This window comes from Hipposideros armiger, unplaced genomic scaffold (genome assembly GCF_001890085.2).
Source record: "Hipposideros armiger isolate ML-2016 unplaced genomic scaffold, ASM189008v1 scaffold_819, whole genome shotgun sequence".
NCBI lineage: Eukaryota > Metazoa > Chordata > Mammalia > Chiroptera > Hipposideridae > Hipposideros > Hipposideros armiger.
Window position 1 is genome coordinate 341,768 of NW_017732169.1, and position 27,831 is coordinate 369,598.

The window sequence follows — 27,831 nt, forward strand, 5'->3', positions numbered from 1 at the left end:
GGACCCAAGAGAGGCCCGAGCTTGGAGTTCTGTTGCTCGGTCCTCACACTTAGGCGTCCCTCCTGTCCCTCCTCCATGGTGTTCTGATTTGAGTCCAGTGTGTGAATCTGAGGGAAATCTCTGTCCCCTTTGGCGTAGCTGCCTGAGCAACACACAAGAGACAGGGAGGCATAGACAAGTGCGGACGGACCGCCAGACGCCGTGGGTGGGGAGCAAGGCGTCCCTTGGCTGGCACAGCCCATCTCTGGGTTTCTGGGTGCCAGGGGCCTGGGAAAATGAGGAAGAATGTGACTCTAACGACCACTGGACAGCGACCGAGGTGACAGAGGAGAAGGGGTCCCATAGGTGCTGCAAGCCCTTGACTCCCCCTGTTCACTGCGAACAGGGCCCCCAGGGAGGGGAGGTGTTGGATCTGGCAGGGGACAACTAAATGCGGGCCAGACGCCTGGCTCTTTTGTGGCCGCAGACCCTGACCGCCTCTGGGCTTTCAGGCTCCAAGCTTTCTACCACATGCCCGTTGCCCCTGCGTGGACCTTGGGACAGGCCGTTGAAGACGGGTGTGATTTCTTCCCCTGACTTCCCCACTCTGCACCCTCCTTTAGAGGGCTGGTATTGACGGCTCTGGGCTATCTATCGTAAAGCTCCTTCCCAGGACTGTAGTAGTCGGAAGCTGAACCGCAGAGGGACGGAGGGCACTGTTCTGAGGCTTCGGCGTGACAGAGAATGGCATGGGGTGGGCAGAGATGGCTGAGCAGCTGTCCCTGTCCCAGCCTAACGGATATCTGAGGCCTGCGGAGTCCTCCAGGATGAGCCACGCGCCAGCCTCCCCGTCCTCCCTCTGCCTGTTCTGGGAAGTCCACCTGACAGCTAGCCCTTGGTCACTGCCGCTGCGGTTCCTGCTCGTCCTTCTGGCGCTGCATCCGGCAGAAGTGCAGCGAGGCGCGGCGCCCAGGCTCCCCCCTCCCTGCTGCTGCGAGTTCCCACTGAGTTCCCAAAGCCTGCTGGGCCAGGTGTTGGGGGGACCTGGGGCCAAGCCCTTTGCTCTGTCTATGCGGTGGCTAATTTAATCACAAACTTCCCTTGCCAATCTCCATGGCTACAGGACTGGCTTCCGGCCACTTTGCAGGAAGAGTTAGGTGTCAGAGCCACTTCTCTCTCTCTCCTTAGACGGGCTAGGGTCTGGGGCGCCATCCCCTCAAGGAACAGGGTACTTTCCTGTTCTTGTGGGAGCCCGCAGACACGCTGAGCCTGGATATCCCCTTTAAAGCAGACCTGATAGAGGCGTGGGGCCCTGCGGGGGAGAGAGCTCTGGGAGGAAAGAGTTGTGGAATATCCACGCTGATGGCGGGTGGTGGGCTGGTGGAGGACCCCCCCGCCCCCAGAGGTAGGGGGAGCACTGGAGAGGCAGAGGGGGGTCTCCCCTGGAGTTCTTTCCCCCAGGGGCACTTGGGACATCTTAGTTTTCCCATCCAAGTCCTGTGGGGCCAGGATCAACTGGGGAGGGGGCGGGGGCGGAGGGGACACACACCCCTCTGGAGCCTTGCCAGGCACACTGGTCTGGCCTTGTCTCTGAGCGTGTTACGGAGAAGGGCAGCTGCAGCTCTGGGACAGGACGGGGGGACTTACCGGAGAAGCTGGAGAGCAGCATCAAGTTGGTCACTGCATCTGCCCAGGGCTGGGGGCCGTCCCATCCAGGGCGCCTCCCCTGTGCGCCGCACTCCCCCTGCCCGCCAACCCGCCCGACCGCTCGCCTGCCCGCCTGCCGCCGCCGCTGCTGCTGAGGCCGCTGCTGCGGCCGCTGCTGCCAAGACCAAGGTAGAGAAAAGAGCCAGAAAGCATTTCTTCTTTTTTTTTTTTTTTTTGCCTCTCTCTCTCTCTTTTTAAACCAGGCGAGAATGAGTCTGCAGCAACCCTGTTGGTGCAAAATAAATAAATAAATAAATCCAACAAGGAGGGCTGCAGTCAGTGCCACTACGGATGGAGAGTGAGGGGTCGGGGTCGGGCAGCGGAGGCATCCGGGCAGCTCCGAAGGGTCTCCCAGACACCCCGAGCTCGGGGGCCAACCGGGTGCCTTCCTCGGGGTTGTCTTTCAGTCTGCCAGATGCAGCCTCTCCATCCTAATGTCCCCGGTGGGTATCATTTGTGGGGAAAGTTCTCAGCCCAGAACATTGGCTGTGGAGCGTCAGTGGGGGATGCTGTGAGCGGGGGCCAGAGTCCTCACACCGCGGACCGTGGCTGGGCTGGGCAGGAATGATACTGTGGCTGTCTGATTTAGGCAGTCTTACTTATTTAAGTCCCCCCTCCCCCAGCCCCCAACACACACACCTCTTGCTTTTAAAATCATTTTATAAAGAATGGCACAAGTTGGGGGCTATGTTTACCCACCGAACCCCTCCCCCCTCCCCTGCTGTTTTTCCCTCAGCGGAGGGCTCACAGCTCTTTACAAAGCGGAGGGACTAGCACTGGGGCCGTCCGGGCTGGGGAGCTGGGGCTCCCTTCTCCCTGCAGAGCTGAGTACAGGAACTTATCTGCTTCACTTCTCCATGATGAGAGCAGGGCTGGAGGGCAGGGCCCACGCAGTCCACTGGGAGCCTGTCCTTGGCCTCCTGACTGACTGCTGTCCAGCCTTCTCTGTGCTCTTGAGGTTTCTTGTGAATGAGGACAGCTGGGCTGGGATCAAGTTTGGAGCACCCCAGGTCTAAGATTGGGGGACGGGGCACCACAGACATGGTCTTGGGGTCCCTCAGGATTGGTGCTCTTCCTGAGGCCACGAAGCTCCTCTGAACTGTGACCCCAAGGGAGACAGAGATTGTGTCAGATTAAATGCATCGACAGAGCTGCATAATTGCAGGTTGAGTGAGTGTGTTTCACCTGTATGTGGACCTGTGTCTCTGCTCAGATTTGCGCTAACTCCTAAAAGTCTATTTTTAAAGTGCGTGTAAGAGGCCTGAGTTCTCTCTCTCTCTCTCTCTCTCTCTCTCTCTCTCTCTCTCTCTCTCTCTCTCTCTCTCTCCTGCTTTCATTGTACCCTATCCTATACCCAAACCCCATACGAATGTTGTCCCCGGCCCCTTACTATCCATGTATGCAGTTTTTGTTTTTTAGACCCTAGGAAAATGGCAAGGTGCCCAACCATTTCCTTGCTGAGCTGGGAGGAAGGAGAGAGGCAGAAAAATCTAAAGATCCGTTCGTGTTCTATACAGGTCCTTTTGGGCTCCAGCGGCCTATCTCTGAGCTTGAGGCTCCTCCCCCAGCTGAAGCCCCCATGGGAGAAAAGCAATGAGGTATTTCAAAGGCCTAGTCTTCGCTTCAGAGCCCAGAGTTGAATTCCATTTGTCCAGGGTGTCCTGGGCCCCCTGTGGTCCTGAGGACACCTTGGTCCTCTTAGAGGTCCTTACCCCCCCACCCCCCCACCCCCTCAGGCCTCCCAGGAGCTGGGGGAAGGGGCGTAGGAACTGGGACAGAACAAAGCTCAGGCTGGAGACGGTCTTCCTCCATCCCTACCCTCTGGCCCTTGGCCCACTGCCAGGCAGGCCCAGTGGGCAGAAAACCAGTCTCCACACTTGGCCACTCCCAAAGGATAGGCAGGGACCACCCTCCAGGGGGCACGAGAAAGGACAAAGCTGAGGGTGGGAGGGGGGCCCGGGGAGGTGGGCCAGCAGGCTGGGGAGGAGACGGGGAAGAAGTCCCTCTTCCAGGTCACTCGGACAGTCCGTCAGGTGACTCGATTTCAGTGCTGAAGAGCTCCTTGTAGAGTGGGGGGAAAGCAGCTTGGACCACGATGGGGTGGAGATGCTGGAAGGTTTGCAGCTTTTCCACGTGCTGGCTGCACAGGCTCCGAAGCTTCCCCTTGGGTGGCAGCTGGAGATGGGGTAACGGGGAAGGAAGGTCGGTACCTTAGCGTCCGCCCCAGAGCAATGAAGTCCCCTTGTCCTTTCTGGGCTAGGGTAACCCTTCTTTTTTTTTTTTTAAGAAATTTTATTGGGGAACAGTGTGTTTTTCCAGGACCCATCAGCTCCAAGTCAAGTAGTTGTTTCCATCTAGTTGTGGAGGGTGCAGCTCCTTGGCCCATGTGGGAATCGAACCGGCAACCTTGGTGTTGTGAGCACTGCGCTCTAACCACCTGAGCTAACTGGCTGCCCCAGGGTAATCCTTCTTGCTGTCTCTCTATGTACTTGGCACGTGTGGGACAGCCAGACCCCACTGGTGGGGGTAGGTGTGTGTCATGCACGTGGAGATACGGAGAGCAGATGTGGGCCAGGTGCATGTTTTCTGGGTGGAACCCCAAGTTGTGTTCCTGCTACTCCCCACATGAACCCCATTCTGGACGCTGACTCACACTTTATGCTCCTACAATAGTGACAATCCTGTGACTCTCTGGGTTATATTCTGTCACCTGCCTCTTTGCGTTTGAGGATGTTGTCCCCCTCACCTGGAATGCATTTCCAATTCTTCTTTGCTTGGCTAATTCTTACTCACCTTCAAGTGTCACCTCCTCCAAGAATACCCCCTAATCACTTCCTGCATTAAGGGTCCTTCCTGGGGGCCTCCCTCTGTGTAGCACTTAAACCCCATTTTAGGAAAATGACCCACTTTGTCTGCTTTCCCACACGAGGTTTAAGCTCCTTGGGTAGGGTTTCCCCCACCCCGTGGCAAATGCTCAATAACTGTTTGAACTCAACCATTTGCAAGCAGGCGCCCAACATGTTTAGGGACATACCAGCACTCAGCCAGAGGGGGAATGACGAAGGCCCAGAGACCCACCAGGGGACAAAGGCAGGGTGACCTTCCTGGAGAAAGGCTGAGAAAGCCATTTATCTCCTGGGGTTGTCTATGTGACCAAGTGGGGCTTAACAACATCTCTCATCAACCACCCCAAACTTCTCCCCAGCTTAGTCACCCAGGAAAGGGGCAGTCGGGAAACCAGGCAGCATAAGACTCCTCTATAGCTCTAGAACGCATCCTTTCTTCATTTCTATTTCTTTACTTTGAGTTTCTCTGAGCTATTGCAATATCTCCCTGCCTTCCCTTCCCTTCCCTCCCTCCCTTCCTCCCTTCCTCCCTTCCTTCCTTCCTTCCTTCTTTCTTTCTAATATCTGTTGAAAACTTACTCAGCTGGGCACAGAGAAGGGCTGTGGTAATATATCAGTGAATAAAATTAAATCTTTACCTTTATCAAATGTGTAGTCTAGTGAGGGAGCCAGAAAATAAACAAACACATAACATGTCGGAGAATTTCTTTAAAGACTGTTAAAGCAGGGTGAGGGGCCGAGGGCTTTTTGTAGGGGGTGTTCTGGGAAAACCTCCCCAGAATGAAGGGATGGGGCAAGCCATTGGGAAAACTGGGGGAAGACCCTCCCAGCAGCTGGAACAGCAGGTACAAAAGCCCAGAGATGCAGTGCTGTGAAGTGTGCTCAAGGAAGACCAGGAGGCAGGTGTTGCTGGAATGGGTGGCTGAGAGGCCCGTGGAAGAAGATGAGGTGAGAAATGAAGTCGGGGGCCCATCGGCCATGATACAGGCTCTAAATTTGATTCTCAGCCTGATGGGCAGCTGTCGGAGGACTGAGAACAGTGCTGTGTGGCAGCTATGAGGCAGACAAGGCTGGGGCCGGGGTCCAATTGGGAGGCGTTTCTAACCGCCCCAGTGAGAACTGATGGCTGGGGGTGGGGTGGATGTGCATTGACAGTGGGGAGGCGATGTAGCCTGAAGGCAGACCTCACCAGAGTTGCTTCCCACCTGCTCTCCCCATTCCAGCCTCTCTGTCTCGCCTCCTAATCTCTCCTCCCAGACTTGAAGTTCTTTAAGGGCAGTGACGGCTGCTTAAGTCATTGCTGTGTCCTTGGCACCTAGCACTGTGCCTGGCACACAGCAAGGGCCCATTGCTTGAGTGCTTACATAAGTGGTTCCTTTACACTGGTTCCAAATTAAATTGCCTAAATAATAGCTCTGATGATATCATTCCTCTAACCCTTGGGGGCTCTCTATTGCCTAGAAATAAAGTCTTTACTCTTTAATATGTCCTTGAAAGTCCTCTCTGATTTGCTCCCTGACCTATTTTTCAAGCGTGCCTTCTGCTGTTTCACTGCCCCCATCAATCTATCCTGATCTTTACACTTTAGTCAAAATTTCCCTGAACTATATTCTCCATACATGCACTATTTGCCTCCTTATTTTTGCTTGTATTTTTCTCTAAGCCTGATACGCCTGCCCCACCCCCGCGAATGTCTGTGAAAATCTTACGTATTTCATGGCCTAGTTTAAATGCCACCTTCTCTAGGAAGCATTTAGGATTCACTGCTTTTACCCCCAAATTATTTTTCATCCTGTTCTATGCTCTTCTAACATGTCCCCGACATCTCTTATCGAAGTCATATTATCAGGGGCACAGGAAGACGGTGGGAAGGGCACTGGGATGAAATCTTGCATTTATCACTTACCAATTGTGTAAACTTGGATAGGGCACTCAAGTCTCCTTATTGCTACAGGAAGATATTAACTCCAGTCCTGCTGACAGAGCTGCCCCCAGGATGAGAGGGCACATCTGTGGCAGTACTCCGCTAATGGCATTATTATTATATCTCACATTCTCCTCTGTATTAGAGCTACTGGCACACGAGTCTCTGCTTCATACCAGATGGAAGACTCTTGGTGGGAGCAAGGACACGACTCTGTATCTTTCCATTCTACGGTGCCTTGTACAGGCAGGTGCTGGGTTAGTGTCGGCTCTATTAAACTGAATTGCTCCCTGGAGGCCCCTCCCAATTCCATGCTCTCTAACTTTTTATCTTTACGCACATAGAAGTGACTGCTTGTTCCCTCAGTTCCTGCGCTCTTGCAAGCTCCCTAATGCAACATGGCACTCGCTCCTCTCTACCCTCCGGCCTCAGGCCCCAGCCCAGATATCACAGCTCTGGCATGGGGCCTGGCCTCTTCTGCCCCGGAGACTGCTCCTACCTTTGCTAGGATGCCTTGGCGATGAGTCTTGCAGAGATGGTGATGAAAGGCCAGCTCCAGGTTGTACTGCAGCTGTTCTACTTTCCTTTTCTCCTGGAGCCCTGGCCGACCTGAAGGAGAAGATGGGACCACGGTGAGAACCAGAGAAAACATGGTGGACATTAACTTCCACCAGAGGGTGTACCATTTTGGACATCTGTGCTGGATGAGGTCTTCCCACTTGTGTGTGTGTGTGTGTGTGTGTGTGTGTGTGTGTGTGTGGCTTTGATAATGGTAAGCTCCGAAGCGTTGGGCTTGGCTAGCGGTCTACAAGGAAAACTGGGCAGACAGATAAAAGGGATGACAATTTCCAATCTCCCACCTCCAAGCTGCCTTCTCCCCGGCACCCTGATATTTCACATAGTGCACCCAATGCTAGGCACTAGGAATCTTGCCATGGGGGAAAAAAAGAGATGGGAAGACAGCCCCCCACCCCCTGGCCAAGGATGACGTCAGATGGGAGATGGATGGCCTTCGTGAAGCCACCCAGGCCAGCATGAGGGCCTCTGCAGCAGCCTGTAGCTAACCTCAACAGACAAACCACTTCTGGCCCGGGCTCCACAAAATAGCCCGAAGCCATCTCTTAAATCTTTATTTCTAGTTTAAGGGACATGTTTAGGTCTCTTCTCGTCGGTAGAGCCAGAAGGCTGATATTCTTGGTGTGCAAACTCAGGTTAGTGGCTGACCCACTTCCCTAGGCTCCCCGAGCACGCAGGCCCGCCCACTCTGTTCTAGTGCGGCAGATATCCGGAGTCCGGCCATGATGGCATGCGGTTTTAAAATTAGTTTTACGATCACCCGTGGGAGGCTGTTAAAAATTGAGGTGCTCAGGCCGCACCCCAGATCGATAACCTCGGGTCGCTGGCGATCGTTTGTAAAGCTGCACCGGTGATTCCAGTGTGCGGCCACAATGGAGTGACCAACATGGGTGCACACGCAGACCCATTCTCTTGGGGCGGTGGCTCACCTCCCCTCATCCTCACATCTCTCCACCTCTCCAGCCCCACTTGTGCTTCCCTCTCCCCTCTCTCAGGCGTCTCTGCGTCTTTGTTTGAACTCCTTTTATTTCACAGCGATGTTGGCCTGTAAAGGGCGCGTGTGCTCTTTAGAGCAATCTCCCAGGTTTCCTCACGTCTGAAGGTCCAGACTCCTCGGTGTCTATCACACCCCCACCAGCTGAATGTCCCTCACCCAAGCCCAGTGACACTCACTGGCATTGATAAGGACAAGGGCTGTGTAGAGGGCAATCTCATCCTCGGAAAAGCGCAAGGCACTCAGCGAGCGGGAGAAGTCAAAGATGGAGCTGATGAGCTCGCTGCAGCCTGACGGTGTGGAAACGAGAGAGTGAGCAAGGTGGGGGAGGCCACGGGACGAGGCCCACGGACACCCGCCCTCTTGGTGTTTGGGGTGGAGTGGACAATCTGCCTGGAAAAGAGGGCGCCCTGGGTCTTGAAGCTGCACATGGGGTTGGCATTGGTCTCATCTGTCTCGTTTCCCCTGCCCCTCACCCAAGGCTCGGAACAGCTCCACGCCACCATATTTGCCCTCAAAAAAGACCGTGTGGTTGTCGGCATTATAGGCCCGGCACATCCTCACCAGCACCACTTCCATGGCTCCTAGGGGGTGGGGAGAAAAGCCAGGCATCGTCTCTGTGCCCCTCAGTGTCATGGTTTACCTGAGCCGCCTCCCTCCGCTCGGCCCTGCCCCACTCCGCGCTCTGTCCCCACTCCCTGCAGGCCTGCCCGCTCTCCCTGGGCACCTGCTTTGAGGAGCACGATCTGGTCATTCTGGCAGAGCTCCATAAAGCCCGAGAGCCTCTTGGCGAACTCCACCACGTACTGGATGGCCTCGGTGAGGCGGTGGGCACAGCGTTCCCACATCTCCCACATCGACTGTAGGGAAGGAGGGGGTCCCACTGTAGCCCTCTTGATGACCCACTGGTCACTGTCCCAAGCCCCTGGGAGCCCGGCCTGACAAACCGCAGGGCGCAGGTTCTGAACTCCCACGCTCTCAACATGGGTGTTACACATGCACACTCGGGGGCAATGCCTGTCACTGGGTCACTCGTACTGAGCACCCCCCGGCCGCCAGCACCCAGTGAGCTCTTGTGAGAGAATAAAAACAACTCAGGTACAGCTTTGCCCTCAGAGCATTTGCGTCTTGTTGAGGTGAGGACATGCTGAAGCCCTCTCCCCAAAAGGACATATGCAGAGGTCTTAAGAACCTAGAGAAGCAAAAGCTCTGTGCCAAAGGCGCGGTTTAGAGCGGCGGTGGTGTCTGAGTGTGATGGGAGCAAGAGCGTGAGCTTTGGGGTTCGGTGGACATGAGTTGGCCTTCGGCTCCCGGAATGAGTCTATTAACAGCTCTGAGCTCAGTTTCCTGGTCTGTTAAAAACAGCAACGCATGGCGGCCTCGCGGGGGGGGGGGGGGTGCGGGTTGTGGTGAGGGTCAGGGATAATTGATGTAGAACATTTAGCGCAGTGCCTGGGAGAGCAGGGGTGTGTGACAAATGGCAGTCAGGACTCCGGCTGTTGTGATGGTTGACAGAGCGAGAGGAGGACAGGGCACCAAGGTGGGGTGGAGGAAGAAGGCGGGGGCAGGCCAGGTACAGCGTTTCCAGGCAGGGGCTCAGGGAAAGCTCTCGTCCATCTGCTAGGGTGTAGACACGCCCGCCGCCCTTCAAAGCGGGCACACACACGTGTCTCCCTGTGACGCCCTGCCTCGCCTCAGCCCATAGGGTGCGCAGGTGGCCATCTCTGGACGCCCCTGGCGGTGGGATGGCCTCCCTCCCAGCAGGTCCCCTGGCCTCACCTTCCTCTGGTAGCTGGCCACTTCCTCCCGGGAGAAGAGGTTGGAGCGAAGCCGCAGCAGGTCCTCCAGCCGCAGCTGACACGTCTCTCGGTAGGACTTACACACGTTCTGCAGCAAGTGCTCTGGGGCCGAGCAGAAGGCACGGGCGCCATGTCAGCCGGCTCCTACCCTACCGTTCGAAGGGCAGCCCTCTGCCAGGCCTCCTCCCGCACTGCCTCCCTCTCGACCCCTTGTCCAGGACCCTCAGCTCCCTAGGACTCATGTTGGGGTTACATGGGGTGCCCACTCAGCTCCTCTCTTGGAAGCCCCTCCCTCAGCTTCCCCACGCTGTCCGCCTCCCAAACTGCTCACCAATCTCCGTCAGGGAGGCATAGGGCGCCTCTGGGGTGCTGCGGAAACTGGGGCTGCAGTAGCCGTCCGGGCCCTGCCCTGGTTCCCCCAGCCCAGGTTGCCTGGGGTCCTCAAAATGAAGTCCGCACGTGTCAGGGGTCAGCTGGCTGCCCGTGCTGTAGAAGCTCTCTCTGCCCTCAGCCTTGCCCCGCTCAGGGCTGTATTCATGATGGTAGGAGGCCCTGTGGAGCCCGCCTTTGGCCAAGCTGTGGGAGGAGGAGGGCCCGGAGCCCGAGGCTCTCAGGAGGCCAGGGGGACAGGCAGAGGCCTCGGGCAGGTCCGGCGAGGAGCCCAGGGGCAGCTGCCCATCTGGAAGCCCCAGGGTGCAGGAGAGGGGGTCTGTCCCTTGGCCCCCTGTGGGAGGGGTCCTGGCCACTTGCTCCCGCTGCTGCTGCTGCTGTAGCTGTTTCTGCACCTCAGCGTGCAGGCTGTCTCTTTGCTTCTTGGACATGCGGCCAAACTTGACAGCTGAAAGAGGCCCGGAATGGGATATTGAGGCAGGGGGACGCCTGCAGGGCCATTGGGAGGCATTTGGAGCCTTACGGGATTAACTGGCTGCTCCCTGAATAGCGGACTCCAGCCTCCCTCTGGGGGACTTCGTTCAGGACCCCTCCCCCGCTCGCTCTCTTGTTTGCTCTGTCCAGCTTGGACCTTTCGGTCTCCGTGCAAACTCTCCCAGCTCCAAACCAACTTCTGATCGTGGCAGAATTCAAGCAATGAGTCTGGACTGAGGATTCCGGCCTCCTGATATTGGGGCTGGGGGTGGTTGAGTAGGGGGCCTCAAGCTGTATTGGGGTCACCTCGCCGGTCTAGGAGGGTCAGAGGAAGAGGAGAGCCGAGAACACAGGTCTCCCTGTGGTCAGGCCTGCAGGCTCCCTGGTGACCTAGATACTCACCACAGCCCAACCCAGGCTGGTGGCTTGTTTCTGAACATCCTCTTCTGTTCTCTCTTTCCTGCCTTTTCACTCCCCCCCACCCCTCCCAGGTGTGGGGGCACAGCCCCTCGCCCCGCCTGCCCCTTGCACCCCTGCGTGTTTCCTTTCACTTTGTTATTTTGGGTGCTGAAAAGTGCTGACAGGCTCCTTCTGGCTCCTCACCACCTCTGCCTCCCCCAGCCCTGCCCTGGGCTCCCTCTGTGGTGGGAGTGGGGGGGTAGGGGGGCATGAAGAAGTGGTGGGTGAGGAAGGTGAAGAAAAGCACCGGGAGCAGCAGCCCTCCCCACCCCCACGGCCTCTGGGCTGTTCTCAGGCCTCCTCAGGCTCCATTGCTGTAGGTGATGGGAAGGAGACAGGCTGGAACTAGAGCAACGGGGCAGGAAGGAAAGGTGTGGAACCTGGGTGCTTTCAGGGCTGGAGGGGGGCAGAGTGAGGCCCCTCCATCCCGAGGAGGAGAAGGAAATGAAGAGTCGGGACCTTGGGAAAAGGAGGGTCGTTTTAGCAGAGCCTAAGGTTGGGATCTGTGAAGAGCTCTGAGGAGGGCGGCCTGCCCACCAGCGCAGTGGACAGTGGAAGAGACGGCCCGTGGGAGGGAGGAGTGGTGGCGAGCAGACCTCCGGAAGGGCGTTTGTGCAGGCTAAGCCCTGTCCAGCACAGCCGGGGGAGCTCGGGGGGGCTGCCCGCCATCTGGGCCTCACCGTCTCGGGACATGCCAAGCGCCAGACATTTCTGCAGGCGGCAGTGCTGGCATCGGTTCCGGCTAGTGCGGTCGATGGGGCAGTTCTGCTGACGGGTGCAGGAGTAGGCCACGCTACAGTGCTGGCTCCGGCGGAAGAAACCCTGGGGACGGCAGGCGGAGACCAGGCTGCCCACCCCGGCCAGGCCCAGCTCGGTCCTGGTTCCTAGCGCCTCCAGCCCACAAGCTCTGACCCCAGCTTTCCCAGATCCCACGGCCAGCCAGTTTTCTCGCCTCCATTTCTTAGCATAATTGCAGTTTGTCCTGCAGTCACTTCCTTGGCTGAGGACAAGCCCCCCCCCTCCGTGTGCTCAGGGTCCTCCAGGCCAGGCCCCACCCTCCTGCCTCAGGAGCCCATCCCTGGAGTCAGAGGCCCCTGAGCCCCTCTCCTCACCTCTAGGAGAGCACGCATGTGCGTGCACTCACCTTGCACCCCTCGCAGGTGATGACCCCGTAGTGGATCCCGGATGACTTGTCCCCGCAGATTTTGCAAGGGATCACTTCGATTTGTGCTGGAAGAGAAAGAGCAGGAAGTCAGCCCAGGAGCCTCTTCCATACCCTCCCCAGGCCAGGGCTACAGAGGCACAAGCTTCCCCACCCCCGCACTGCAACCTGCTTTCCCCTCTGGAAAATGGAAGATGCCAAATGCCAAGTGCTTTTCAGCAAAGGGTCTGTGGAGGCCGTTTTTTTGGTTTGTTTGGCGGGGCGGCCCGGCACCGGCTCTCTGGGGGCAGAGAAAGCAGCTGCACAGAGGCCACCTGCTGAGCCCTCCAAGTTGAAAAGCCCCAGTTGCCTCCCTCCCGCCTGGGGACCTAGGAGTCCTAGGTGCTTCACAACACCTGCTTCCCGCCCAGGGGCCTTCCCGCCCCGGGGGCTTCCTCTGTGTCCCCTCCCCCACCGGGGCACAGAGGGAAGATGTGGTGCCCCAGGCAGGGGGCACCTGGGGGCCAGGTGGCGATGCCAGCCATCTTCAGCGGGCAGTGAAGCCTCAGGGAGGGGCTGCACAGAGACCAGGGGCAGAGGGAGCAGGGTCCACGGAGCGGGGCCCAGACAGGGTGTGGAGAAGGCCAGATGGACCCTACGAGGGGGCTCAACAAGCCTGCTCTGCTGGGTGCCTGAGAGCCAGGGTGAGAGTCAAACGGGGCTCCTAGGCAGCCCCTGGCTCCACAGCAGAGAGACGGTGGCTCTGTTGTCCCAGCACATAAGAGTGAGCGTGCTTATGTACCCTGCATCCAACTATGTGCGCCCCAATCCTGAACGTTAACACTGACTGGGACGCGAGACCACCTCATTCAACTTCCCCTTCTCTACGAAGAGGGGAGAGGCCGGGTGAGGGGGGTGGCTGGCCCAGGTTCGCACCGCTAGTCTGCCTCAGACCTGGCTCTACATCCCAGGTCCCGAGCTTTCCATTATGCTGTTCTGTGTACGTAGCTTTTGGGGTGCACACATCAGTGGGCATGTGTGTGTGTGTGCGCACATGTGTGTATATACATAGAAGGTACACGTGATTTGTGAGCCGACGGGCATGTCTGCTTGAGCCAGCACGCACAGTGCATATTTGTGTGCTAGTGTTTGTTCGCTGGGCACCGGGACCCCTGCTGCCCTCTGAGCTCACTGTAAGCTGTGCCTGCCCCCCTCCCTTCGCTGTGATTTGCTGCTGGCCCCAGGTTCATCTCCTCTACTTCGCCTGTCCCTGCCAATGCCCACATCTCTCTGCTGAGTTTGAGGGACCAGCGTTTGGTCACCCTCTAGCCCGTCTTTGGAGGGGAGCTGGGCCGAGTCGGGGTCCCTGCAACTTCAGGTGTTCTCGTTACTCCCAAGGGCATATGGTCTCCGCTCTGCCATCGCTGACCTGCTGCCTCCCCTCCGAGGGGGGAGGCCTGGGGCAGAGCAGGCCAGGAAAGGTCTAGAACCGAGGCCCCTTCTTACCCTGACACTGCTCCCCGGAGCGTCAGGGAAGCAGCAGCTTCCGCGTTCCCGGGAGCTCGCCTGCCCTGGGCCTGGGCCCTGCTACCATGTCGGGCCTGCCGATATGAGGTGGGAGGGTGGCCATGGCTTGCCCACCGTGGCTCCCTGAAATATCGTTTCCGTCATTCTTGAACCATCATCCCCTCAGGCCAGCCGCGCGCTTAATCAGAGTCAGCAGCTGCCTTCTCAAGGGGGACAGGGCACCTGGTGTCTGAAAAGTGATGGAAAGTGAGCTTTTCAGATACTTCCCAGTAAACCCAGAGCAGGTGGGGATGCATGGAGGGGAAACGAGAACAAGAGGGAGTTGGGGACCTGGAAAGGGGGCAGCAAAGGTGGGGGCACCTGCCCGTCAAGTTGCTCAGATTCTCCAGGCCTCAATCCCCTTGTCAGTAAAATCAGGATACAAATAACATGGCCTGTCCTGGGGGACTGCAGGTAGTATAGGTCAAGGTTACCGCCCGTGGAGAGCACTGTGCTGGAGGCGAAGTGCTAATACGTCAGTTACTGCTGAGCGGAGCCCAGGGCCACGAAAGCCAGTGGGCGTCGGAGGCCAAGGGACACCCTTGCACCCCCTCGAGCCTGCCCTTGCTTCAGCAACCCCCCCTCCCAATGTGGCGGTATCTCTCTCCTCAGTGGCCCTCAGCCCAGGGAGGGGAGAAACCAACATGGGTCACCCAAAAAAGTAAGCGGGAGGGAGATTAGGCCAAGCCACAGCGGGAGCTCAGGCTCCAGCCCAGCCGCCAACCACAGGCCTCCCTGCCTGTTCCCCTCTCCCAGAGCCACATCCGTGTGCGTGTGTGTGCCGACCACACGGGTGACCCAGACACGTCGCCCTGACCCACGCCTGACCCACCGCTGGTCCTGGCCCGAGGAACCTCACAACAGCGTCACCAAGACCTTGCCCTTCTCATGGGACTATGTGGCCAGCCGCAGGCCCCCTTTACAAATACTGTGTTTGGGGGATGTCAGGGTTTGGACCCCAGCCACCAGGCCAGCCACTCCCCCATGTCCTCAACCGTAGTCCAAGGCAGAGGTTCCCAGTGAGACAGGCACAGCGTTAGAGGGTCAGATGAACAAACAGACCCAGAGATGGAGACACAGGCAAAGAAACGCAGAAAAACCCGCCCACGTCCTGGCCCAGCCCGAGCCCTGGGCCTGGCAGCGCTGTCAGGCCTCTTGTCCTGTTCCTCCCTCCTTCCCCTGTCACCTGTGTCCCCTTCGATGCCATTTACCCAAAACCTCAAAGAGAAAGCCCCACATGTGCTTGAGTGTGACTGTGGAGGAGGGGAGGGGAGGGGACGACGGGAAGGGGACTGGCAGAGGTGGCCGTGGGGGGAGCAGGAGTTGAAAATCACCTTGGTTGGTCGGATACCTCACCTTTTAAACTCACCCCTTCACCGCAGCCCTAAAGCAGCCCGTGCTGGGAACCCAGATTGGGGAGGGGGAGCTGAGTAATCACAGGATTACTCAAACTGTTGCCCGGGAGCTTGGCCTGCCAGGAACTTACCATCTAAGGGCCTGACAGTGCCAGGAACTGGAAGGAAGCAAAGGTCAGGAACCTCGAGGCCAGCCTGCAGCAGAGCTCCCACAGCAGCCCGCCCCTGCCCATGCCCTGTCTGTGCCCTGCCCGTGCCCGCCGCTCCGGGAAGGTTTGTGTATGTCACTGTCACTCCCTCCCCGGGGCCCATGGAAGGAAACCATCTTAGTCCAAGGAGAGAGGAATGCCCCCCCAACGTGCACGCAGCCATCTCCTGCAATCGCCCAGTGACCTGAGGACTCCAGCCCTTTGCGGCTCAAACAAGATCACCCGGGATCTGGTTACAATGCAGGTCCCCACTCAGGAGGGAGGTCCGAGGGGAGCCTAGATCCTGCATTTGAACAAGCTCCTGGCTGGTGCCCAAGCCGGCTGGGTCTCAACCTACACATCTGAGGAACAAGAGCTTCCCCCCTCTTTTCGCTTTTGTGCCAGGCTGCTCCCACCGGGGGCCGGGAGACGGGGCTGGCCGGCTCTTCCCCAACTCATTCTGACATCTTCTCCACCATCCGGTGTGGCCTCTAAAAAAAACGTCATTCTGATGCAGGACTGGGAAAAGAAAATGAGTCTCTCCTGGGCTGCTTTGGACATGGAGGGATCGCCAGGGAGCTTCCTGTGAGCGCATCCTCTGTGGGGAAACACGGTGGAGACAACCTCGCCTGTGCTCCCTGCCTTCTGCCTCCTCTAATCTCACCCTGCTCACAGCTGCGAGATTCATTGATATCGCTGTTTGAATGCATCCAGAGCTGGCCCTGTGCCACCCTAGGAAGGCAGCCCTGGGCCCTGTCCAGGTGCCCTATGCCACAGAGAGGAAGTGGTAGACGCAAAGCGGGGCCTCAACCCAGGGGGATCTCTCTCCTCAAACCCCAGAACCAACCCCAGCCCTGGTGGAGCATGGATGCAGACAGAGCGACCCTGAGTCCTCCTCTCCTCTTTGTGTTCTGTCAGCCTGGAGCTGGGCCTCCCCCTCTTTTCTCTCTCCCCTTTTCTCCAACGGACATTGATTAAGGAGGAATATTAACGACAGGCATAAGCGCTGGCTGAATTCTAACTCCGTGACAGGTTCTACACACATCTTTCATTGAGTGATCACGACAACCTTGTCAAGTAGGTGACTAGTATTGTCCCCATTCTACAGACGAGAAAACTGAGTCCAGGAGAGAGTAAATGGCCTGACTAAGGTTACACAGCCAGAAGTGGCACATCCAGCATTTGAAGCCAGGTCTCTCTAACTTGAGAGCCAGTGTCCTCGACCATTAAGCTATGTACCCTCTAAGGATGGGCTGCCCCAATGCACTGAGAATGGGACGGGGACACAGTCATTAACTGGCTGCGGGGGGGAAAGTGTGAAATGAGGGACAGAATTCAAGGAGGACACAGTGGCACTCAAGCTAGGACTCATGTCTAGTGTAAAGACCCAGAGACCCCGTTCCCTCTGTCTCAGCTCACCCTCTGAGGTGCCAGCCTCCGCCCGCCTTTGCCCACTTCTCAGGGGCAGGCTTTAAGGCCAAGGTGGAGCAGCCTGCCCATCCCAGCGGAGCCCCTGACTTGGGGACCCCTCTGGAAGACTGCAGCAGCTTTGGGATGTGAACTGGCTTTCAGGCACCTCAGCAGACCTCTCTGCAGAAATGAATGAGTGAATGGGAAAGAGGGGCGCAGCTCTTTTCTTAGCTTAGGCGCCCCCTCCCCACAGCCAAGACTGTCAGTCCCTTTCCCCACAGAGACCACAGCTCCGGCCTGGAGCCCCCCATGTACCCAGCCTGTCGCCAGCCTCCCTCCCTTTCTCAGCTCTCAGTTCCGGCAGCTTCTGCAAAGCTGGAAACCATGGTGGTGGGCGCACCGCAGGGGAAGGAGGGGGGCGGGGGGGGGTGTGCCAGGAGGGGAGCAGTTCTACCTGGTGAGCGCCCCTCCCAGCCCATGGTGAGAGTTTTTTGCTGATACACCCGGATCCCAGGGCTGAGAAAGTAGCGAAGCTAAAACTCAGGTGGGCGAGGGAGAGTCTGGGGTTTTGAAAAGCCACCAGAGACAGGCAGCCACCTGAAACCCCCCTCCCGGTGCCCCCGCCACCCCCGCAGTCTGGGACAGGAGTGAAGGAGGGGAAACAAAAGAATTGAGTGAAAACAACCTGTGGATGGGGGAGGGGATGAATCACCAGGAGGAAGCTCTGAGGAGCGGGAGCCCTGCTGGCACCACAGCCACAGTCCCTGCCTCCAGGGTTGTTCCTCCTTCCCAGAGGCCTCTGCTGCTCCAAAAGGCCCAGGACCCAGAAAGACCCTGGCTTTGGCCCAAGACCCTGCCCTGCCACCATCCTTCCCCCGACATAGCCGTCTCCATCCTTTCTGAGCACGAAGTCCCCGGGAACGGGCAGCGCTGCAGCAGCAGGAGTGGCCGAGCCATGGAGGACCGGAGGAGACCCCAGGGCTGCCTTCCCTGGAGAGTTTTTAGTAGGGGAAAGTCCCTGTCCCCAGTCTGAGTCAGAGGCACAGAGGCAGGGCAGGGGGAAGGCACCCCTGGGAGGGGTGGTCTCCTTGTGACGGGACAGGCTGGGCCGCTCCAACCTCGAGCCCTGGCTGGGCGTGTTGGGGGCTCCCGTTAGGAATGGGAAGAGAGGAAAAGGAGGGTGTGAGGAGAGGTGCGAGGAAGGAAGTCCTTAGATGGCCCTAGGCTCTCGGGGTGAGAGCTGTGGCGCCCTGGGGACCTCATTCTGGCCCACTGCCCCTGGTTGGCACGACCAGACTTGAGGAAGATCAGGCACAGCGGACAGGCCCGCGGCCTCCCACCTCCCCGTCCAGGCCTAATACCAGCGCCTTATGCCTATTGGCTGCACACTGGCCATGGCCTCAGGGTGACACGAGTGGGCCGCCCGCCCTCTGGCTGGCTCATGGGCACTTCCTCTCTGCTTAGCAGCAGGTCACCAGGGCAAGGAGTCTGTACCATCCTTCCAGAACCTCCGTGAAACCCATGCCTCCCATTTTCCGTCTATGTTGACCCTATCAGTGCCCAGGTCTTCCTCCACTGCCAGCGTGTTCTCTGCTCCACCTCTCCTGATCTGTGTGCCTCCCGGTCCTTGCCACTTCTGCCCCCGGCTTCACGGCTTCACGTTGCGATCAAAGTTTGGGCTCTCCCAGTATTTCTCCGTTTACACCTCCATCCGGACTTCACTCTCTTCCGTGTGTTTCATAGATCTCTGTCCTCAGAGTTGGGCCTCTGCATTTCTCTCTATTTCTTGGTCTGTTTCTGCTCCTTGGTCTTTGGGTGTGTCACAGTCCCAAGCCCCCAGCTCTGGCTTGCCCCAGTTGTGGTTAGAGGGCGTGGTGGTGGCTGGCACTCACGGTGGGGAGGGGGCAGTCAGATCAGCTGGGGCTGTGAGATACCCAGGATGTCCCAGTGAGAAGGGCCAGTGACACCGAGCCCCAGGTTTGAGGAGACCCCCGTCTCCTTCCTACTAGCCTGGATGGAGCTGTGGGGGATATAACACAGAGCTGTCCAAGGGTCTCCCTCACCCCATCCTTGGGACCCCTGCCCTTCTGCCAGCCCCTGAAGCACACCCAGTCATTTGCTGATGTGAGACCATTTCTGGGAAGATCGGTTTGCTACTGCACCGGCGTCTCCATCCCGCACGTGGACCTTCCACTCTTTCTACCTCCCCATCTACCTTCTGACAGGAGAGCTGAGTACCCTTCCCTGCCCATGAGGGCGCCTCACTCGGGGACCAGGGCTCTCTTCTTGGTCCTGGGTCCTCAGAACTAGGCGTTTCTCCAAAGTTGGTTTTGTTTTTAAACTCAGTTCTGTTGTTTGGCAGGTGAGGAGACCGTGGCCCGGTGACTTGCCTAAGATCCCAGGGCTAGTCAGTGACAGCGGTGGCACCAGAACCTGGTCTTTAGACTCTCAGCTCATGGGTCTTTCCAGGACCCAAGATGGCCTCCCTCCTGTGTCTTGTGGGAAGACCCCAGGTTGAGGCCGGGGCCTCAGGCCACAGGGGCACGGGGCTTCCCTTTTCCTCCTTCGCCCTGTGCTCTGAAAGGCTCTCTGGCTTCCCTTACATGAACACAGGGACTGGTGGCGTTGCCCACCTTGCTCTGCCGGAAGGCACCGAGACCCCAGACATCTGCCCACTGGCTGCTGGCCCATGGCTCCAAGCCAGGAAGGGGATGAAGGTGAAAGGTCTCTGCTCCCATATCCACTGCCTGGTCTCCCTCATCCAATGGGTGACTGAACCTGGACACACGCACACACATGCGTGCGCGCACGCGCACACACACACACACACACACACACACACATGACGTACTCGATTTCACTTATTTCTTGCATCCTTGGCTTGGGCAGAAAGCATGGTGGCTCTGAGGCCTGGATGCTGGGGTTCTGACCCCCTGCCTGCTGACCTCGCTTGACCCCCGCCGTCCTACCACTCCAGGCACAGCAGCCCCTCTGGCCCCTTTCCCACCCGCTCGCAGGCAGCTTAGAGGCACAGAGGGCAAGTCTGCAGCGGGAGCTGGGAGAGTGGGTTCAGGCCACCTGTTAATCACCAACCTCCATCTCCTATAGCTGTGTGATCTGGGTTGAAGCACTCGGCCTCTCTGGGTCTCAGTTTCTTTGTAAAACGAGGAGGCAGGGCACCTCAGTTACCTCGGAGATCCTTTCCAGAACTCAGGGGAGCCCCTTTCCTATCGCTGCTCTTCAGAGCACTGCCTGGGCAGCCAGTACCCCAGCTACTCCACCATCTGCCCACAGACCTTGGCCTTGACCAGGACAGACCCTGCCAGGGAAGAGCACCCAGCTTTGCTCACTCGGTTCCCAGGACACCCCTGCTTTCCAGAGGGCTTGCCCCGCTCCCAGGTGGCCCCATTCACTTACTTCTCATGGCTGAGCTGTGGGCTTGCTGCCTCGGCTCCCTGTCCTCAGAGGGAGGTGGTCCCGAGATTGGGCGCAGCTGGCAGCAGGGTTGGGGGGTGAGGCACTCTCAGCAGAACCTCAGCCCGCAGCTCTGCACCCAGCTCTCCCCCAGTGCTTCTGGGCAGGGGGGTTTAAGCTCGCACCACACAGGTGGCCGAGTGACAACCCCCCCACTCCACCCCCCCACCCCCCCTGGGGTGCAGCGGGTAGGATGACAGGCGCCCCACGTGGCCAATCTGGGCCTGGGGCAGGGTGTGAGGGGCGGGCCAGCCAATCACAGGGGGCGTTGGAAAATTCCAAAACCACATGCGACAGCCACAGGCGGTAAGAGCTGTTTCCACCTGACAGGGTGGTTCTGGCTGAGGAGCCAGAATGGAGCCAGTTTCCTACTCCCCCTCCCCTGAGGACCCCCCTGAGCCTGACCCTCTTTGCCAGGTGACTCCAGGGACAGGGATGTTTCTAGAGGTAAGTCACAGGATATCCGCCCAGGTCGGTGGCGTGTGTCACCGGAGACCCTGTGGACTTCCAAGAGCCGTGCCCAGTGAGGGGCAGTCTAGGAGGCTGCCCTGCTGCCCACCTTGCCCCTTCCCTCCCTGCGGACACGGTGTATGCCCTGGGCTAGGGAATAAATGATGATAGTAGCAGTAACAATCCTCAGACAAATGCCCACTAGCTGCAGGAGGTGGTTTGTTCCCAGAAATTGCTTCGGGAGTGAAAGTGCTGAAATTAGAATGCAGATCATTGATGATGTGATGATGGTGACAATGATGCTTACCATGTGCCAGAAATGGTTCATAATGTTTTCTGTGGACTAGCTAATCCTCACAGAATACTTTATGAGGTAGGTACCATTATCCCCATGTCAAAGATGAGGGACGTGAGACACAGAGAGGTTAAGTAACTTGCCCAAGGTCATACAGCTAGTAAGTGGCCGAGTCCGGATTCAAACTCAGGCATTTCGGCCCCAGACCCCATTTGAGAATGGGGGAGGGTTTCTCTGGCTCATGTCTGCGCTTGATGGCATCTCAGCCCGGGAGGGCTCCTGGTATGGGCGTCGCTCTGCAGAGCTCTTGGCCTAGGGCTCCTTCTTAGGGGCCAGTCAATTTCAGAGGCCCTCTCAGCCTCAGACCTGCTCGGTGGTGTACCCTGGGAGTTCCCTGTTCAGGGCTCTTCTTGGTCTGGGGGGTCCTTCCTGGGTTCCTCCCTTCTGGGAGCCCATTTTTCAGGCCTCTCGGCCTGGGGAAGGCATGAATCTCTCCTGGCGTCTTTAGTCAAACCTCCTACGAGGTCTCTGATCTTGCCGGGACTCCAGCAGCTGCTCAGCCTGGTACAGGCTTTCTCCTGCCGGCCTCCATGGGCTCTCAGGAGCTGGGCAGAGGACTGTGGGAGGGGCTGCCGGCCTGGGTTCTCTGGAGGCCGCTCATAGGGTGGGGGTGGGGGTTGGGAAGGGCCTCAGGGGGTACGGTCCTGGCCGAGGTTTTTGTGGTGAGGGGTTCAGTCAGGGTAGGAATGGAGTTTAGCCTTTTCCAGTTCCAGCTGCTCCAAAAGTCCCCCTTCACCCCCCACCCACATATGGTCCCTAGCTCCCCTCCCCCGGCTCACGCAGCTCACGCGTCACTCCTTGACCCGCTTTCCTCCTAGGGCCCTGCTCAGCATTTCCGTGGGGCCCTGTGGCTAGGGGCAGGCGAGGCACCGTCAGGATTGTGCTGAGCAAAGCAAGCCCCCACCCGGGAGGGGCGGCATCCTGGATGGCCCCCAGCCCCCGCCTGCCCACCTCTGGGATTTCTCTGCAATTTGGGCGGTGGGAGGGGCAGCAGTGAGCTCTCAGGAGGAGCTGGTGGGCCATTCAAGGGAGGGCCAGGGCCGTAGCCTCTCCTGCCCGAGTTGTCATCGCTGCAGGGACCCCTGCTCATAGAGGCCTTCCCCAAGGGCCCTCAGGCCAGGACGGGCATGCGTTCCTCTGATGGGATGTAAGCTCCGGGCCTGAGGTGGAGTGGGTGTATTTTCTGGGGGGAAATGTGATTCACCCACAAACGCGGAGGGTAGATCTGATGTGCTGAGAGGCCCTTTGAGAAGATGCTTACTTCCCAGTATCCACTGGGAAGCCCTTCCTGAGCTCCAGCTCCTCCCACGTGGCAGCCTCAGCCTTCCAGGGCCCCGGACCCAGAGGGCCCCTGTCCATTGTGCCTCCTCCAGAGACAAAGCTTTCCTGCTCTCCAGCTCTGCACAGCCTGGTGCCAGGCTGCTTCACACCTCAGGACGTGTTAACCACACAGATGAATACCAAACCTGGCTCTGCCCCCACAAAGCCTGCTGCAGGTCACCGGCCTCCCTCCCACCTCCCGTGCCTCTGTCCAGCACCTCTCTGCTCCTGTCCCCACCGCTTCCTTTCCATTGTGCTCTCCTTGTTTCCTTGCCACGTTCCCTCCGGCTCTTCAGGCGTCTTTCTTCCTTCTCTCCTCCCATGGCCCTGATCTTGAGGTTTCTTCACCCCTCCCTCTCCTTTCCCCATCTCCCCATCCTCTCTTCAGGCCCTGCCACCTCTGCCTGGTGTCTCCTTCACTGTGCAACCTACGTGCCTTTCTTTTCCACGAACCTCCCACGGCCCTTGCTGGATTCTGGGCCACCTCTCCACACCCCAGCCACAGTTCTTGCCCCAACCCTCTACTCACAGGTGTGGGTCTTCTTTGCAGCCAGCAGCTCTGTAAGGAGAAGGCAGGGGGTCAGGGCCAACGGCTGAGGACCATGGTGGGGGGGGGTGAGACACACTCCCCTCCACGCACAGGCCCCCTTCCCCACCCCATTCCTTCCCAGTGGAACCTGGCACCTGAGGAGAAGGTGGGACCACCCTCCCCAGCACCCTTCTCTTCTTCATTCTCTGCCCTTCAGACACACTGGCCCTCTTCCAGGTCCTCAAAAGTGCCAGGCTCCTCGTGACTTCTGGGACTGCCCAAGACATCCTTCCTCCCGGAATGTCCTTCCCTCCCCCACCGCCCCCCAAGCCAACTTTTCCTCATCCCTCAAGTTTTGGATTCCCACTCTTTCTTTCCTTGGAACGGTGCTTTCCTGCTGGATGGTGGGCCCCATGGAGGCAGAGCCCGTGTCTGTCTTGTTCGTTCCCCTTGTATTCCCAGAACCTTCCACAGGCCTGGCCCGTTAGGGGTGCACAATAAATACTCAGCAGTCAGAGTTAAATCTCTGTGGGAGTGAAACCTCTTCATTGCTTATTTGTGCCTGAAAGCACCTGGGAGTCCCAGAGGTGTGGGGGTTGAGAGCAGGGTGGCGAGGATGCTTGGAGGAAGAGGGCGAAGCTGCAAGCACAGACCCTGCCTCTGCTCCCACAGTCCCTGGCTCCCTGGCCCACCAGCCTGCACAGGAAGGCTGCGTGGCATCCCTCCACCCAGGTGGAGAGGGGGCACGAGGGAGCACAGGTGGGTTGCCGTGGGGTGAGCAGGGAGGCACAGACCTCTTGAGGGGCAGCTGCTGAGGGCAAAGCCTTAGCTAGAGCAGTGTCGGGGTGTCGTTCAATTGTGTGGTTAGCATTTATTCAACTCCTACGAAGGGGGCCCCTGAAGAGGCTCCCCCCGCCAGACCTTGGTCCATTGCCTACATCCACTTGGCAGTCCATCCTAGGACACAGGGCCAGTCTTTGTCCCAGGAAACCCTGCAGTCCTGCCTCAGGCCACTGTACTTTAGTTTCCCTATCCTGTGAACCGGCTCTCCTGTCATTTTTCCCTTCTGCTGTCCAGTCCTGGCCTCCGCCCACCACCCACCACCCACACTGTCCCTCTGCACAGCGTGCTCCCAACCGGCAGGCTGAGTGGGGGCCAGTTGACTTGAGGGCCCTGCTCTGCTGGGGTGGGGTTGGGGGTAGGACTGCCCAGAGAGGGCGTGGCTCCGTCGGCACCTCCCGCCTCCCCTGCTGATCCTGGCTGGCCCCACCCAGCTTCCTCCCTGACGTGGCACCAGCTCTCTGGCCTCCAGCCTTGCACCTCCGAGCAGTCCTGGGGTGGGGGTGCCCCTCGCATGCCTGGCAGTGGAGTTCTTCCTGCATGTGGCCTGGAGCTGGGCAGCTCCGGCATGCAGGCTTCCCTGCTGTGCTCAGGCATGTGGCCCTGGGACCTGCCCTGAGAGGGTCTCTGGGTTAGGGCTACCTGACCCTCCACCCCCTGCTGCCCCGTGCCGGGTGCCCCACTTTCTCTGCAGAAATGAAACTCCATGCCTCTGTGCCAGTGGGAGGAAGGTGCCAGGCTACTGGGCATGGGCAGCTTGCTTCCTTCCCCACCCTTTGCCTCTCATCCTCAAGGCAGGACAGGTGACTGACTAGAAGGCAGAGTTGCCAGCCTTCCAGCCACCGCTGCCCAGGGGCCCAGCCAGCTGCACTGCCTCAAGAGACTCAGGACAGCAGCGTGTCCCCCTCCGCCCGGGCGGTGCTGACACTCGCTCACATTCTGACCCTTCCCTGGCTCTTGCGTCCCTGCCAGAGCCCCTCCCACCGCCCCCCACTCCACCTGTCTCCTCCTGCCTCCCTTCTTTCCCCCTCCACGTGGTTCCTCTTTCTCCCCCTTTCCTGGTTCTCGTCTTCTGCCATGTCCCCAGCCCCTCCTCCAGTTTCTCCTTTAGTTTCCATCACGACGTGTCCTGTCTCAGCAGCTGGCTTTCCCCTGCCCATCCATCTCTCTTATACTCCTCCCCCTCCTCACTTCCTGGCCAGTCCCAGCTCTCCCTCTCCTCTGGACTTCCTGGCTGTCCCTTCCACCTGCCTGCAGGGGCATAGGGCCTCTTACCCTGCGAGGCTCGGTGGTGTCTCTGTGGGGCCCTGTCCATGGGGCAACTCCCTGGGTGCCGTCCTTGCTGCCCTGGCCGCCCAGGAGGGCAGGGAGCAGGGCCCGGAGGGGGGGGAGGGCGGAGGGAGGCAGCACCTGGCCCGTCAGCAGGCAGGGGAAAGGAGTGGCTGGCAGAGCATCCTGGCACCGGGAGGGCACAAGGGGGGAGCCGGAAGGAACAGAGTTTGAGGCCTTGAGGAAAAACAGGACAGGCGAAGGGACGGGCACTAGCATTTATTGATCACTTACAGTGTTCTGGGTCCTTTGCCAGGCACCTTATGTAAACCCATCCTCACGCCGCCTGCCGCGAGCCAAGCGTAATTACTCCAGATTTTCCCCTAAGCTAAGTGATGCTCAGCGAGAGCAACACTTACCCACAGACCTGCACAGGGACAGCATGTGGCCCAGCTGCGACTCGAACCCAGGTCTCTGAGACTTCAGAGTCATGTGCTTTGCCCCTGACAAGTGACAGAAGCAGGGAGCTGGGGAGAGAGGGGTGAGGAAGGGATGGTGTATTTGGGCGATTGTGCCTCTTCTCCAGATGAGGCCAGACGTCCCAGTGGCCCCTCGGTTTCTTGAGGCCTCTGCCCGCTGAGCCCCTGCTCCTCGCTGCCCTTCCCTAGAACCCCCTGACTCCATGATGCCTCCACATTTGACTGCTGTGTTGGGGGCTGGGGGCAGGTCTGCAGGTGTGTGCCAAGGCAGCGGAGCAAGGCGAGAGGAGGGGAGGAAAGGTGCTGCACTTCGCTAGCTGGGGGAAAGAGTGCCTCCAGGCTGAGCGGGCTTGCACTGGGGCCTGCCCTGAGGACGGGCTCTGCGGAGGGAAAGGACTGCGGGATGAGGCTTCCGCGGGTCCTGGGCGCCACTTCTCTCCTGCACAGCCACGGCCCAGAGTTTGATTAGCTGGGCCTGGCTCTCCCGGTTACCCAACAGGCCAGCTGGCCAGGGGCCAAGCTGCAGCGGAGGCTCCCTGGCACCTCCTCCTGCTCTCCCTCCCAGCTGGTAAACAGCAGAGCAGAAGCCAGCCACGCCACAGCCTCGTGACTTGCCCACTACCCCCCACCTGGCGCACGTGGCACCTGGCGTGCAGAGGGCAGGCAGCTGTCCCTTCTCTCCCCTGCCCTCCCATCTCGCCATCCTCCAATCCTGCCTCGCGCTGGAGCTACCCTGAGCACCTCCGTTCCTGGGTAGCTCCCATTCTCCAATGGCTGCAGCTTGAGGGACAAAGGTTAGACGTGGAGAAGGACTTTCTAACTCCCCAGATGGAGTGAGGAAGCGTGGAACGGAAACCTCTGGGGACCTTGTTGTATACAGAGTGTGAGAGTGTGTGTGTCTGGTTATCCTCATGTCCTTTCGGTAAATGCGGGGCCCACGCATCTATGTGCACTTCTCTGCACAGAACAGGATGTTGGGCTGTTTTGGGGTTCTGTCCCTGGGCAGGCTTGGAGTGAGAAGCAAAGCTCTCGAAAACACCACCCCACCTGGCGCCCTCTAGCAGACAAGTAGAGCCAGCAGGAGGCAGAAGGACATGCAGGGGAGCCCGGGACCGGGACCGGGGTGTGTCCTGCTCCCCGCTCCTTCTGGCCACAGGCTTTGCTCCCAGTCAGCAGCACCCTCTCTGTGCCTCTCCCTGTCTGTGGCTCCTCTGTTTCCTGCCCTCTCTGTCTCGTCTCCTCTTTAAGCCCCTCTTCTTCTGTGACTCTGGGGCTCCCGGGCCCTTCCTGACCTCCCAGTCATTGGCAGAGCGTGAGGCCATTCGGAGTGCTTGGGGATGGGCCCTTGGCCTCGGCACCGTGCCAGGCAGCCCTGTCCGCCCCAGATACCATAGGTATGGCTGCCTCTCCCAGCCACGCCACTTTGTGCCACTGCGTGGGATGGGGAGGAAGTGAGGAGGCAGGGGGTTGGAAGACAGGGTCCTGGCCTCTGGGCCTACGTGAGTCACTTCGTTTCTTAGACAGTCTCGTGTCTCTACCCTCCCCGGTCCTAAGCGCGGCTGGCTGGGGTTCTTTCTGTCCAGGGCAAGCAGATACCTAGGTCATCCTTTTCAGAAGTCTCCCTTCATGCCTAACCTTCCTCCCTCCTGCTCCAATCACAGCCCCTCTTCTGGGTGAATCAGTCCTTTCAAAGCAGGACAGTGGGTATTTCCTCCTCAGATACATTCGTACATTCTTATGCAAAGAGAAGGCTGATAGGGATCAAGAGAATCATTTCCCCACCACGTGCCTAGGTTCCCTTATCGCAGGGCATCTCAAAGAAGGGGGCAAGCAGCCTGGAGGGGGTGGAGGGTGGTGGTGGCGGCTTGGAACTGGGGAACAGTCACCAACTTCTCTCTCCCTTCCTCCCCACCCCCTAAACCACAGAAACCACTTAAAGCTCAATGCAAGCATGCCCTTCCAGGGAGGGCCTGGGACTGTGAAGGTGGAAAGTCTGTGGGTTCTGGGCAGCCTGCGTGCCACACACCACCCCAGCCCCATCCTTTGAGGACCACCCCCTCCAGGAAGCCTGCTCAGCAACTAGGGACCATCTTTCTTTGGGTCCTCTCTCGGAGGTCCACGCCTGGGGACACCTCACCCCTCTGGAGTGACTGAGGGAGAGGGCTGTACCCCACTCCTCCCTCATCCATTAAAAAAAGGACAACTCCGTCTCTATAAACACCTGTAGATCTCACAGCCTCCACCTCTGACCTTCCCGTCACAAGGGTCACTGTGGGTGGAGGGAACAGCTGGAGTTTGACCCGAGCT

General features: G+C 58.8%; 2 protein-coding genes across 5 annotated transcripts in view; both read right to left on the bottom strand.

Moving 5' to 3' along the window:
• LINGO4 (leucine rich repeat and Ig domain containing 4) overlaps positions 1 to 1,709 on the bottom strand; it is a 10,644-nt gene extending 8,935 nt beyond the window's left edge. Inside the window, exon 1 of the mRNA XM_019628957.1 lies at positions 1,627 to 1,709. Within this exon, the coding sequence (XP_019484502.1) occupies positions 1,627 to 1,691 (65 nt within the window). The 5' untranslated portion in view covers positions 1,692 to 1,709. The remainder of the gene's footprint in view (positions 1 to 1,626) is intronic.
• A 1,252-nt stretch (positions 1,710 to 2,961) lies between these two features.
• On the bottom strand, positions 2,962 to 25,176 carry RORC (RAR related orphan receptor C). Of its 4 annotated transcripts, XM_019628960.1 has the most exons (12): positions 25,052 to 25,109; positions 22,937 to 22,966; positions 13,796 to 14,045; positions 12,293 to 12,378; positions 11,829 to 11,970; positions 10,157 to 10,663; positions 9,806 to 9,927; positions 8,754 to 8,886; positions 8,503 to 8,610; positions 8,206 to 8,316; positions 6,956 to 7,065; positions 3,537 to 3,861 (listed from the first exon to the last, which is right to left on the bottom strand). In XM_019628960.1, the coding sequence occupies exons 5-12, from the start codon at positions 11,839 to 11,841 to the stop codon at positions 3,700 to 3,702; spliced, it is 1,266 nt and encodes a 421-aa protein (XP_019484505.1). In that variant the 5' UTR covers positions 11,842 to 11,970; positions 12,293 to 12,378; positions 13,796 to 14,045; positions 22,937 to 22,966; positions 25,052 to 25,109; the 3' UTR covers positions 3,537 to 3,699. The 4 variants fall into 4 exon arrangements, with proteins under 4 accessions (XP_019484503.1, XP_019484504.1, XP_019484505.1 ...); XM_019628958.1 differs by lacking the exon at positions 13,796 to 14,045 and having other exon boundaries at positions 2,962 to 3,861; positions 25,052 to 25,176; XM_019628959.1 differs by lacking the exons at positions 13,796 to 14,045; positions 25,052 to 25,109 and adding an exon at positions 20,226 to 20,301 and having other exon boundaries at positions 2,962 to 3,861.
• Positions 25,177 to 27,831: the final 2,655 nt, after the last annotated feature.